The following is a 13,022-nucleotide window of genomic DNA, read 5'->3' as shown; positions in this document are numbered from 1 at the left end:
CTTTCTAAATACTAAGTACGTCTAGGGAGCATATAACCAACAAGTGTGATTATGAACCTAAGTTGACACCAAGTCCCTTCCAGCACTTACTTCTCCTAATATACTCCTCGTTTTACTATACACAGCTTCCGGTCTCAAATAGCGTCAGCCCAACATTAATGGCAACTGACCTATTGGTCTATAAGGATAAAAAGATTTTTACCAAGAGATGGAAATGGAGACTCATACACAGTAGCTTTAGAACCACAAGGAATCTTTTTAAAGGCGATTAAATGCAGTGTTAGTATCAGGTATTGAAAACTAATATGCACATTTTACACCATACTGTCATTTACCAAATTTCGAAGCAGCTTTGCCTAGACTGGTCGCCAATAACAACGTGGTCTCCTTCCCTGTTCCTTTGGTTCCACAGCCATTACACAGAGGAATAGTAACAGGTGCAGTTTGAGTATTTGGAGGTGGTATATTTGGCCAGACTTTAGCAGCATCAATTATACTATTTCTTGCCGGCTGTTTTAAAATTTTTTTAAAAAGAGGAGGAGGTTTCAGATACATTATTTCAGAACCTAGAGTTACACATAACAACTGAAAACACATTCTAAGTGTTTCTCCTTTCCACCTGCTAACCTCTGATAAAACGTATTTTCAAATCACCCTTCCCAGAACTATCAGCTACCAATGCATAAACTCACTTCCAAAGTGACTTGAAATGATCAGGGAAGATATTCACATGATCAGACCTTTACATTCTGGGCCATATGTCTGCTACGGTGGAGACCCTCAGACACACTTTACATAAAAGGAAGTAACGTCTTTACTTGAACACTGGGTGTGACTGAGGCCAAGTTTCAAGTTCCCCAAATTATTACAAAGGGACAACATGCAGTTTTACAAGAATGGGTCCATGTATCAGGTGAGTGTTAGCTATAAGAAATCACAATTGTGCTCTAGCCTTTAAAGACAGAACAGAACACAAGGCTTTGCCAAGCTAGGTTCACATGTAAGAAATAGATTTATTACAGGAGACTCTAAGAGCATAAACTAAATAATTACTCTGCACTTTTTTGAATGGTCCCTCCCATTTTACCCTTTCCTTTCTTTCAGGACCAGAAGGAGTTATGCTGACGGGGAGAAAGCCACATCACAAAAGAGTCTTTGACCCCACTCACAAGAAATATTTTTTTCAAGATATATCCATTATTATTTTTAAAAAGTCATTCCTCAAACCTTAGCTGCACCGAACATAACAAATAAAAAGATACAAACCTTGTTGAGGCAGTCTTCGCAGTAAAGTGAGCCCTTTAAACAAACCGGAGGTACCACATTTAGGTGCAAAGAGTTGGTGCATAAGTGAGGCGTTAGCTCCGACTGTGAAATGTGCTCTTCCAAGTGCCCGGGAGCCCCACTTGTGAAATCAGAACAGGGGAAATAGCCAGCGGAGGAGGTGCAGCCCTGGAGAGCTGGAAACTGATGCAGCTTGTGCACATTACCATGACATGACTGGAAATGGAGCTTTCCACAACAGGGCAGGTGTTTGCAGGGAGAGAGATTACTTTCTAGACACATGCTGGGAAAGTCACTTGCAACGCTGGCCAAATTGTTCCTAGCTGAGGCACTCTGGAGTGAAGATGCAGACTGGAAAGCAAACCCTGACCCCACCTGACACGTGACTGTCCTGGTGCTTTGCGAGTCTAACAGTGCGCCTGGGGGAATCAAGCTACCAGTCCCTCCGCCACCGCCACCACCAAAACGCATTGGCGAAGTGGAGGGGTCATTAGGGCAATGGGCACAGCAGCTTACTTTGGGGACAGCTGAAAGCTGTATTTTAGGTTGCTGAAGAGAATGGATATCTGGAAGTGGGACTGCTGGAAAAAGTTTAGAGCCAGCATGAAGGGGAGATGGTACATCCTTTAATTCCACAGCAACTTTCTTGCTCTCCATGTAATCTTTCTGAGAAAAGAAAACCAGAACACAAATTAATTTTATGAGGCTATTGACTTGGGGTTACTCACATCTGATTGCATTAAAAAATGCAAACAGTGTTCAAACCTATCTCCATCACTCCGTCATAACCACACAAAATCACAACCACAAAAACGGAATGGCAGCTAAAACCAGGAGCATTCTTCAGCAGGAGGTGAACATTGAAACAGACAACTAAAATTACGACTGTGTCCTTCCTGAATTTTAAGAGACTTGGGGAGGGGGTCTGTTTACATATTCAACAAGCCTGATTAACCATCCATGTCTCAGTGTCTTCCCTTTGATAACTTCCCCTTACCGCTCAGTGTCTTCTGAAGACAAAATAGGTGGTATAAAAAACAACACAGTCATAACAGTATTCACTAAAGATGGCTTACAAGCAAAGTGCTTTGAGGAAAATACTTAATAGTTTGTGCAGTCAGATCTAGGTGGTTTCAGTAAGGTCCTCCAGGGAAGAAGGTATCAAGCACTATCAAGCATCTGCCCAAGTGGCCCATCCATGAATAGGTCTTAAACGTGTTGCTGATGACATTTAGCAAACCCTGGGGTATCATGACCTAAAGCCATAATGCCAACAATTATTTTGTAACCAGTGGAAAGAATTAGAGTAATTAGAAAACTATCTGGGAAAAAGATAAAAGAGAAATAGTTTGTCATATGCCTGTAACATAGACACATGAGGCTGGTATGTTTATAAAGGTTATAGCATTGCATTGGTGTCAGAGACCTGGGTTTGAATGTGATACTAAATAGTTTTATGACCTTGGGTAAGTGACTTAACCTAACCTCTTTATGCTTCAATGTTACCATCCTTCAACTGGGAACAAGAGAATGTACCTACTACATTTGTTAGAAGGATAAAACGAAATAGTAAACATAAAGCACTCAGCAGAGTACCTGGCCACTGAAAGGGGATCCAACCAATCAACAACCTTTACTGGCTGAGCGCAGGCACTATTAAGATGAAGGGGACGCCCTGATACAGTGACTGAGACATGCTCATCCCTTAGAGCACAGGAAGGTCCATCTGACTGCTATGACTTCACTCCTTCTGCTATGGGAGGGTACACTAATAAGGGAGAAATTTGGATTTTCAGTTACTTTTCCTAAAAGGGAGGTAATAGCAATGGTCTCACCAGCCAACGAGCAGTATGTTCTGCCCTCTTGGTAATTACAATTCAGGCTGGAAATTAACTCATTGGCATTCTGATTTATATAGATCTGGCTCTTATGGGCAGGGTTATTGTGAGTTGATCTCCCTGAACGTACGCAATTCTGGGTACCACTGACAAAATCGAGATTCTGGATCTGTAAAGGTGAAAGTGCAATTCCGTGTCCTGTGACTCTGTTAGGGCTAGATCTGCCACCCCAGGACCCTGCTTGAGCTGCCAGCCCTCAGTGCAAACTGTCCCTGAGGTAAAATACTTCTGAAAGAACTCCAATTACTGATGCCATGCAACAAAGGTAACTATATAATGAAAAGCTGGAGAAGACAGGGAATAGATTTTTTTAAAAAGTCATTATCAATACCCTTATATAAATTCATAGTAAAGTCTCATTTAAATCCCAAGTACAATAGCAAAAAAAAAAAAAAAAGTGATAACGATGAAGGAAATAAAATCAGAAAACGTCAAAATCACTATGAAAAGACAAAAGAAAAAGTTCTAGACATATTTAAATATTCAAGAGAAATCTTGAACAGAAAAAGACTATCAACAAATCCTATCAACCTTTCCTTGATTTTAAGACACAAAACTCAGAAGGCTACCGTAAAATAAAATCTATTTTGTACTTTCCTCCGGTTTTACTCCACAATGTGGATTTTGTCTTTGGAATCTGTGACTTTAATGAGAAACAAATCTTTCCAAAATTTTAACAGCACATATTTAAAGCATCTATTGTTGCTTAGTGTGGAAGTACAGGAGTTAAAAAATTGTGCCCTCATTGAGTCAGGAATTACAATAATGTGCTACAAGGAGTAATATAAGCAGGATGCAAGAGAAAACTTAGCACAGACTCCAGGGAGAGAGACTGCCCCAGACCAAATGGATCTCTCATCTATTTGCATTAGGAATTTGCTATGTCCTTAGTCTTGCACATAGTTACCGTTTGGGGACTAAGTGGCAATGTTTGCTCAGGACGAGAAAAGCAATTAGAGAATTTCCAAAGCCATGGCTTAGCATCATTATCTTGTTGAAGCCATCCAAGTGTTCTACTGCAGGAGTTCTCAGTTCCGTTTCCTTCCATCATACAGCCATACAAAGTGGTTCAACATTCTTTCATCTTTCTTTTCTTTCATTCTTCCACCCTGTTAAGAATGAGATTTCAATATTATTTATTTGCATAAGTACTAATTTTATTACTGAAATCTGAGACTACAACTATATTTATGGTGTATAGGTCATTGCAAAGAGGGCTGATGGGACCAAATCCAGGAACTCTTAATGCTGTGACCAAAGACTGAGTTTTCCATAGGATGTAACAGCCACTCAGTGGTGCTATGTATTCCTGATAGAGATACAAGATTTAGCCACTCATATCCAGGATTAGTGATGTGGGAAAGTAAAAATAAATGTAAATGTCTTCCAAGTTAAAAAAAAAAATTATGGTGCAATGGCTCCCAACAAGTCAGATCTTAAGGAACACAAGTAGAATGGCTATCAAAGCATATTACAGCTTACTAAAATTGGTAAACTTGGTTGACTATTTATGCCTGAACCCTAACTACATCAATCTGATTTTTTTTAAAGTCTATCATCTTCCATTCCTTACGTTTCATAGGTCTTCAAACAAAAATGAACTCTGAGGGGCTTCCCTGGTGGTGCAGTGGTTGAGAGTCTGCCTGCCAATGCAGGCGACATGGGTTCGAGCCCTGGTCTGGTAAGATCCCACATGCCGCGGAGCAGCTAGGCCCATGAGCCACAACTACTGAGGCTGCGCGTCTGGAGCCTGTGCTCCCAACAAGAGAGGCCGCGACAGTGAAAGGCCCGCACACCGCGATGAAGAGTGGCCCCCGCTTGCCACAACTAGAGAAAGCCCTCGCATAGAAACGAAGACCCAACACAGCCAAAAAAATAAAGGAAATAAATAAATAAGTCAGTCAGGAGCTCTTAAAAAAAAAAAAAAAAGAACTCTGGACAAGCCCTATTTCTTTTCAGCCATGCTTGAGAGAAGTAGCTACATCTTGGACACCTGCATAACCCAGAGAGAAACCTCTCCTCTTGGCTGGAGCCAAGCTCCTCCAGCCCACAGTAGACGTTTTCTATATAATATTTCTTAATTCTTCTCGACTATCCCTCCCTAAACACTCTACTTGGGAGATTCAAAAAGTTAACAGAAGACAGCGTATAATTTGAATAAAAGAACAACCACATGTCCTCACTCCCAATTATGTAAGATCATGAAACTGATTTCAGAGCAACCTATCCCACTGTGTCTTTGATATGAGTATTGAAGGTCCAAGTTAAGTGACCTCTGTGGACTTTGAATTTGATTCGGCTACAGAACAAGTCGAACCAACTTCTTAGTTTACTTATTATGAAAGTGGAATCTGCTATACCACCAAAAATCTAACAGAGAAATCTCAAGTCCCAGATGTGCTCTTATCTACTCCAGAGCAACGACACTCTACAAGTCTTAAATGATACGATAAAAGCAGATCCAATCAGTAGTAGCCATTGGGCACAGAGGCAGCCTGCCAGTGGTACGGACAAGGGAGCCTCATTTCCAAGCCCTCGCCACCATGCCCCAACCACCTCCTACTCTTACCGACAATGGCCATTTTAACATTATTAATTTATCTTTCAGAAATTTCTGGGCATATAGAGAAGAATTTCTTTTAGCTATCTCCCTGATAAGATGCTCTTTTCAAGAGATTTTAACGTCTACATAGTTGGGTGAGGGGAGAGATGACTATATAAGCACTATGTCTAAGATATAGGAAAACCAATCACAAAAAGCAAGGGTAGGCAAACTACTGCCTAAAACTACAGCCAAAACCGGCCCACTGCTTGTATTTAAATGGCCTGCAAACTAAGAATGTATTTCACATTTTTTAATTCTTGGGAGAAATCAAAACAATATTTTGTGACAAAGCTACATGAAATTCAGATTTCGGTGTCTATGACTAGTTGTATTTGAGACACAGCCAAGCTTACTGAAGTCCTATGGCTATGTTTGCACTACAATTGCAGAGTTAATTATTTGCAACAGAGACTGTAGGTCATATACCTACAGAGCCAAAAATATTTACTATTTGGCCCTTATGCGGAAGCTACAAAACTTTATTAAGTTTCAGTTTCTTCCTCTGTCAAGTGTGCCTAATTTCTCCCCTGCCCACCTGAAAGCATTACTATGGGGGAAAAAAATCAGATCAAGGACGCCACCATCTGTTTGTCTTCACCGCTGTATGGCTTGTGCCAAGCACGGGGCTCCTACATAGTATATACTAAGGAAATATTTGTTGAATGAGGGAATGAATAAAGCAGCTATTTACCTACAAAAACTGGAGCTAATCTGGAGACAGAGATGGAGTTAACTGCCACAATAATGGTAAATTATGGTACTTGTTCTTCCTATTAAATACAGACCTCATATACCCTATCTTCTCTCTAGAGCCTAAGAATTTGTGATATTCATGACATACACAACTTCAACATGCTCTCTCAAGCCCCTTCAAGGCCAATCCTGAAAGTGAGCTAAGGTGTCAAGTAAAATACAGTTTACAAAGCTTTTTTGTTTAACATTATTTATTTCCTCATTCAGCAAATATTTACTTAGTATCTACTATGTAGCAAGCCTGTGCTTGGCACAAGGGATACAATGAAGGAAACAACCAGACAATGAGATCCATTTATGTCATCTTTTTTCCCACAGTAAATCTGTGAGAAAGACAAGGGAGAAACTAGCCACATTTTTACAGAGGAGAAACAGAAGTTTAATGAAATTATGTAACTTGCCCAAGATCACACAATTAGAAAGGGAAAAGAACCAGGCTTGTCCACCTCTTTCCACCACACCAAGGTACCTTTGGTATCGCTCAACACAAGCAACAGAAAGTACAAACGTATTAGCTTGTTAGTGGCCTGCACCCGGAAATTTTCCTAAATATTCCTGGGAATGACATGAAGTTATTCAGGTAGTCAAAGCAAGTTCTGTTTGATTTGAGTGGAAGTCTCACTTCCGCCATTATCTCTCAGTCTTTGGGCAATTCAGATAGTGGTTGAGAGCCCAGACTGTGACCTCAGACTGTCCTATCAATCCCCAATTCTGCCGCTTCCTATCTGTGCAGCTTTGGACAACACGCAACCTCTCTGAACCTCAGATCCCACCTGTAAAATGGGCCTGATGATAATAGTAGCACCTTCATTGGTTGTTGTTTGTATTAAATGAGACAAAGTAGAAGATTTAGCAGTGGCCTTCTCTCAACACCCAATCTAGTCCTCAACACCCCACATCACCGCATCCCATTCCTGGGCATTTCTGTTGTTTTTCATAGCTCTTTTTCCTAAAATTATCTTAGTTGTTTGCTTTTTTATTATCTGTCTCCCCCACTTAAATATAAACTCCATGGTAGTACATATGGATCATGTTTTCTTATTCATTATTGTATCTCCTGCACCTAGCACAGTGTCTGGCACCCATCAACAACTGCTGAATGAATGCAAAGTTCAATAAATGCCTCAGAAGCCCATTTAGGTTTGTTTCCCTGTATGCAAAACAGAATATTTATGCTCAGAGATGTTAGAAAGTGCAAAAGATATAACTGGAAAGCTCTAGGTAATAACAGAAAGGTGCCAGGGAAACTCTAAAAGGTGTATCACAGTGTCGCAATACAATTATTGGGAGTGGTTCAAGTCCTAAGACAACTCAACGCTCTCAGTCAAGCCAGAGGCTACACCCTAGGGAGTGCTGATAGACCGAGGAGGGTGCAAAACGCTGGGGGCGGGAGGGTTGCAAAAACACCAGCCGTCCTCCTCCTCTCTTAAACTTCCAACTGTACACACTCCTCTAGAAGGGCTGCTCTCCACACCTGGAGGGCCCCAAAGGGAAGGAGGAGACAAGTGTGGGCAGGGAGCCAAACACCCCCAAAGGGCAGCAGAGGCGCTGCAATGACAGTCGTGAACTGACCCGAAAGGGAGACAACTCGAACCTTTAGCGGGGGCCTGCCCGGTGGGTCCCATTCCTTCCCCCCCAGACCAGCCAACCTCCCCCACCCCGGCCGGCAACAGGCAGAAAGAGGTGACGCTCTCCCCCTCTCCAGCCTGGTGGCCCCAAAGCACTGGGCGCGTCGGGGACTAGTTCCCAGCGCTGCCAGCAAACTCACCTCAGCCGCCGGCTCCACCTCCGCTCACATTCCGGCCCCACCGCCTTCCCCCCACCCCCCCCAGGCCCTTTGTTTTGATTCCCGACTCCGCAGCTCCCGCCGCCGCCGCCAAGCGCACCCTCCACTTCCGCTTCCGCACCGCACCGCCCCTGTCGCAAAACCGACGCCCTTCTCTCCTCCCTGCCTCCGCCCCTTCCTCCGCCCCTCCCCCGCCGCCGCGTCCTCCGCGCGCGGGGTGTGTTGGGAACCCCGGGGGGGGCGGGGCCTCGCGGCCCTGCAGCCTCGTCAGGCTCAGTCCCCTCCCGATAAACCCCTAAATAGGGACCTTCCCGGGGGGCGACCCCGGCTTTTTTGGCGAAAACCCCCAGTTTAAGAAAGCCTTGCCGCTGGCTTATCGTTGTGGCGTGGGAAGGAACCTGAAAGCGGAGAATTAGGGTGCTTGTGAGGTGGAACCCGGGGAAAAAACCTGCCAACCGGGATTTGTCACCGTTCAGCTCTTTCGGGCTTTTGAGGGAAGGCGATTTAAAAGGGATTTTGATGAAAAACCTGATCGTTTTGGCTTTTTTTCCTCTCTTACTCTTGTCACGTGATGACCCTACTTTTTTTTTTTTTTTTTTTTTTTTTAATTACGCATATTTGCTACAGCATCCTTCATCTAGTGCAACCTAGCGGCGAGTGGAGAAAAAAATAACTGCCAACCGGGCTGCCCGCGAGGTCCTTCGGGCCGGCAGGGCGCCTCGCGAAGTTGTGATCCAGCTGGCAAAAAGAAAGCCTGTGCCAAGACTAGGCTGGATTTTGTCACCAACAATTAAGAGGTCCTCGTGACTTCAGTAAGAAAACGTGGTTTTTTAAAGTCCTGGTCCAAAGCTCGTTGCAAATGAATACAATTTTTCCAGTGACCGCTTAGGCGAGCAAAAAGGAGACTTTATAGTTGCAAAAGCCATGTGAAGCCAATAACAACAGCTTGTGTTTTTGGTGGCTAGATTTGCCATGTTTGGGGTTTTTGTTTTTGGGGGGTTTTTGTTTTGGGTTTTTTTTGCTTCAGATTCTTATATTTGAAATTTTTAAAAAATTGTTTTTAAGTAGGCACAACGGACATTTCTGAAACTACCAGCTGCTCACTATTTCCTGTTGCAAATTGGGAGAAAAACAAAGCATATATATTTTAAATCTAGACATAGTTTACGATGCAATAGCCGAATGCTACGTAAAAGATTATTTCTGAAGTTTGCTAAGAAACAGGTTAACTTTGCATAAGGATCAGCAAGTAAAAATTGCCAAAAGAACTTTTTTCCCCCTGAAGTCTGTACTGTGAGGCAACTTCATTAGGCAATCCACATTAAGTGGGGGAGATTTCAGGGGAAGCTAATACATCCCTGCAGGCGTCCTTGTAGACAGGTGTTGTGGAGGGCAAGATCAAACACGTAGCTGAAGAACCCTTTGTGCTTGTATTCCATTTCCAGAAGGCAGATGACAAGTCCACACATCATCTGCCTGCTTAGGTATTTATTACTGCTGAGTAAATCTTCATTGTGTCTGTGTGTGGGTAGTATTCTCCAAGTGGGAATTAGAACAGATGAAAAACAACCCTGTTTCTAGCGTTTTGTTTTTTTCACAGTACCAAAAAATATGCTTCTCTTTAGAGATTTTTTTTCTCTCCTTTTCATTCTAGTTGAGTATCTCTGAACACAGACAGTACTAACTAAAAATATAAAAAGGAAACAAAATAATTGTGGATTTTAAAATTGCTTTTTAAAAAAGGTTGTAGCCATAAAATAAAGATCAGACACATTTTGTTTGACATTGCTTGGCATTCTCTCAAGTCCAGAGCTGTGCCTGGTGTCAATAAGTAAATGCAGTAAATATAAACGTTATCAATCATACCAAATGGAAGGCTAATGAAAAGTTTAGTGTTTTGAAATAATAAATTATGATGGAAGGATTTAAGCAAGAGAAACCCAGCTTTCTGCTCATTAATATCTGAAAGCTACAAGGAAAACAAATTGAATAGAGAGAAAAAAGTTTTAAAGTATACCAAAATTTCCCTTTCATTTTTTTAAGGTTTTATCCAATAACAAACCCATTTACCTAAACACCTATTCCTGAAGAGGAGTTTAGATAATCATTTCAATATCTTCTCCCTTTTATTTTTAATGGAAAAATGAAGGAAATTGAAAATCAACTGGTTTAAATGACTTAATGTCATGTAGTCAGTACTGATAGCTCATCAACTTGTGGTTCAGTTTATCTTTTAACTGGGGTGATTATTCTCTGCCCAGAAACCTCACAGAATGGTGAGGCTCTGGAAAGTGTCAAGGGGGTGCAAATGATTTATTAGCATTTGGGGCCAGGATATAAGTTTCCTAAAAGACACCTTGATACTTTCCTTAACCCCGTTGATGTAAGTGGTAGTTCCCTTTTGCATCTCTGAGCTTCTTTCAGGAAGTAGCAAGGAGTCGAAGTAGAATTAAAGGCCATTCTTAACCATGGCAGGGATGCAGGAGGGATTCTATGGCTGTGGTTGGAGGCCTCAAAGCAGCTAAGATCTCTGCCTGTAGCATTGTGCTGAAGAACACCGGTGTAGGAGTCAAACAGACCCAGCTTTGAAGTCTGATTTGTTGTTTATTAATTGTGAAACCTTGGGCAATGCATTTAACTTCCTGCACCCTTTTCTCAGCTTTAAAATGAGAACCATAAAAGTGCTTTCCTGTGGTTCTCATCATCTGGGTCTCAGCTCCATTTTCACCTGGTAGAGTGGCTTTCCCTGACGTTCTATCTGCAGGGACCCCTCCCCAGCCCCTTTCTATCACATGACCTTGCTTTATTCATAGCACTTATTAGCATCTGACATTATTTCACTGTTTCTGTTTGCTGATTTAGTGTCCTTTCTTAGTACTGTAAGCCCTTTGAGGACAGGTGTCTTGTCTGACATTTATTTTGATATAAGTGAGTGCTCAATAGATATTCGTTGGTGAACATCAAGAAGTTAGCATTATGCCTGGCCTAGATAACCAATTGAAAAATCATGATCACTACATAGATTGTACTTAACTATGTGCTTAGGCACTGTCCTAAACGTTTTACAAATGCCACGTTGACTCATTTCGTCTCTGCATAACCCCATTTTATAGATGAGGAAAGTAAGTCACAGAGAATAACTTGCCCAAGATCACACAGCTACTAAGGGACAGAGCAAGGATTCAAAGCCAAGCTGGAAAACAAACTCCTGTAAAGGAGTTTTGCTGCCTTTGAAGAAGAAGATAATGATGTCAAAAATGTTATATTGGTTGTGGGACTTCCCTGGCAGTCCAGTGGTTAAGACTTTGCCTTCCAATGCAGGGGGCGTGTGGGTTCCCGGTTGGGGTTCCATCCCTGGTGGGGGAGCTAATATGCCCACATGCCTCCCAGCCAAAAAACCGAACATAAAATAGAAGCAATATTATAACAAATTCAATAAATATGTTAAAAATGGTCCACATCAAAAGGTCTTTAAAAAAAAAAGAAAATTTTATATTGGTTGTAAAGTTGTGGGGAGGACTTGGAGCATTGCTTATCCTAATTGGACCTATATCTTTGTCCTATCTGCTTTGGGGAAAAGCCAAGAACAGGAAAATGCAACCGGTGTCAAGGGGAGGGAGTCATATTTTCTTGAAGTGCGTGGCCCGCAAATCCCAGCCCGTCCCTCCGGTGTCCAGGGAGCACCCTGCAGCCTCCAAGGCTGGCCAGAACCCTGCCCAGCAGCGGGAGCCTCCCAGGGCCCCTCCCGCCAGCCCTCCCAGGGCCGCCGCGTGGCCGCGCCGCGCCCGGGCCCTGGGAAAAAAGTTTCCAAAAGGCGCTGCTAGGCGCTGATTGGCCGAGGCAGACGCGGTCCCGTGGCGCGGCAGCCAATGGGCGGCGCCGGCCGCGGGCGCGGGCGCGGGGGCGGGAGCGGGGGCGGGGGCTGGGGGCCCGGGGCGCACCGCCCCCAGCCGCTGCCGCAGCAGCCGCCACCGCCGCCGGTCCTCACAGCCGGAGCCGGGTAAGTGCGGTGCTGCGGCCCCCGGGTTGGGGGCTTCCCGGGGACTGCCAGCGCCACCGCCGCCGGGAAACTCTTCTGCTCGCCCCGGCGCCCGCCACGCTCTCGGGACCTCGGGCCGCCGCCGTGCAGGGGCCCTGGCGCGCCCCTCACTTGCGCGTCGCTTCCCGGGTGCTGGGCTCGAAAATCGCGCTTCCCTGGAGCCTCCCTTCTTAACTTTGTGCCTTCACACCCTCGTGTCCCTCGCGCCTGGTTCCTCACCCTTGCCAGCTTTCTTTCTGTTTCTGCGCTCGCCTCTCTCCGACCCCGCTGCCCTCCCCCTCCGTCCTAGACTTCCTCGGTCCTTCTGCTCTCCTCGTCCCGGGTCCCCGCAGCCCGGCGGCTCTGCCCTCCTGTTCCCTCCCACCCCGACTCCCCTGGTCTCCCTTCTCGCTCAGTTTTCTGCCCCTCAGTCCTCGCCACCGCCTTCTGCTGCCCCCACCGCCCCTCATTCCTCGTAGCCCCTCTCCCGCCCACGTCCCCACCCGCCTCCACCCTCGGTGCAGGCCTCTTTCCGAAAACCTCCCTCCTCCTCGGCACTTCCCTCCCTTTGGGGACGTGTTTGGAGCGGTCTTCCTCCCTCCGCTTTCCTCAGATCTCTGTTGCAGGACGGTTCAGATTTCCCCTGACAGCACTTTGGGGAAGGATTGGATAAAGGAT

The 13,022-nt window shown here is 44.4% G+C and overlaps 2 protein-coding genes and 1 non-coding gene across 7 annotated transcripts in view; 2 read left to right on the top strand and 1 right to left on the bottom strand.

The window, feature by feature from the left end:
- MARF1 (meiosis regulator and mRNA stability factor 1) overlaps nucleotides 1-8,443 on the bottom strand; it is a 41,131-nt gene extending 32,688 nt beyond the window's left edge. For all 4 annotated transcript variants that reach the window (XM_007188344.2, XM_007188346.2, XM_007188345.2 and 1 more), the window contains exons 1-4: nucleotides 8,309-8,443; nucleotides 4,090-4,291; nucleotides 1,267-1,950; nucleotides 336-510 (exon numbers count right to left, since the gene is read on the bottom strand). In XM_007188344.2, coding sequence (XP_007188406.1) covers nucleotides 336-510; nucleotides 1,267-1,950; nucleotides 4,090-4,233 — 1,003 coding nt within the window. In that variant the 5' untranslated portion in view covers nucleotides 4,234-4,291; nucleotides 8,309-8,443. The remainder of the gene's footprint in view (nucleotides 1-335; nucleotides 511-1,266; nucleotides 1,951-4,089; nucleotides 4,292-8,308) is intronic.
- LOC114238633 (small nucleolar RNA SNORA25) lies at nucleotides 4,382-4,508 on the top strand. Its single transcript, XR_003623953.1, has one exon. It is a non-coding gene; the product is annotated as a small nucleolar RNA SNORA25 (small nucleolar RNA).
- Nucleotides 8,444-12,223: 3,780 nt separating the features above from the next.
- The window catches only part of NDE1 (nudE neurodevelopment protein 1), a 31,168-nt gene continuing 30,369 nt past the window's right edge, over nucleotides 12,224-13,022 (top strand). For both annotated transcript variants that reach the window (XM_057530215.1, XM_057530216.1), the window contains exon 1: nucleotides 12,224-12,326. The gene's annotated coding sequence lies outside the window, so the exon portion shown is untranslated. The remainder of the gene's footprint in view (nucleotides 12,327-13,022) is intronic.

This window comes from Balaenoptera acutorostrata, chromosome 15, assembly GCF_949987535.1.
Source record: "Balaenoptera acutorostrata chromosome 15, mBalAcu1.1, whole genome shotgun sequence".
In the NCBI taxonomy this organism is placed as follows: Eukaryota; Metazoa; Chordata; class Mammalia; order Artiodactyla; family Balaenopteridae; genus Balaenoptera; species Balaenoptera acutorostrata.
The sequence above is the reverse complement of the archived record's forward strand: the minus strand, read 5'-3'. Positions and strand labels throughout refer to the sequence as shown.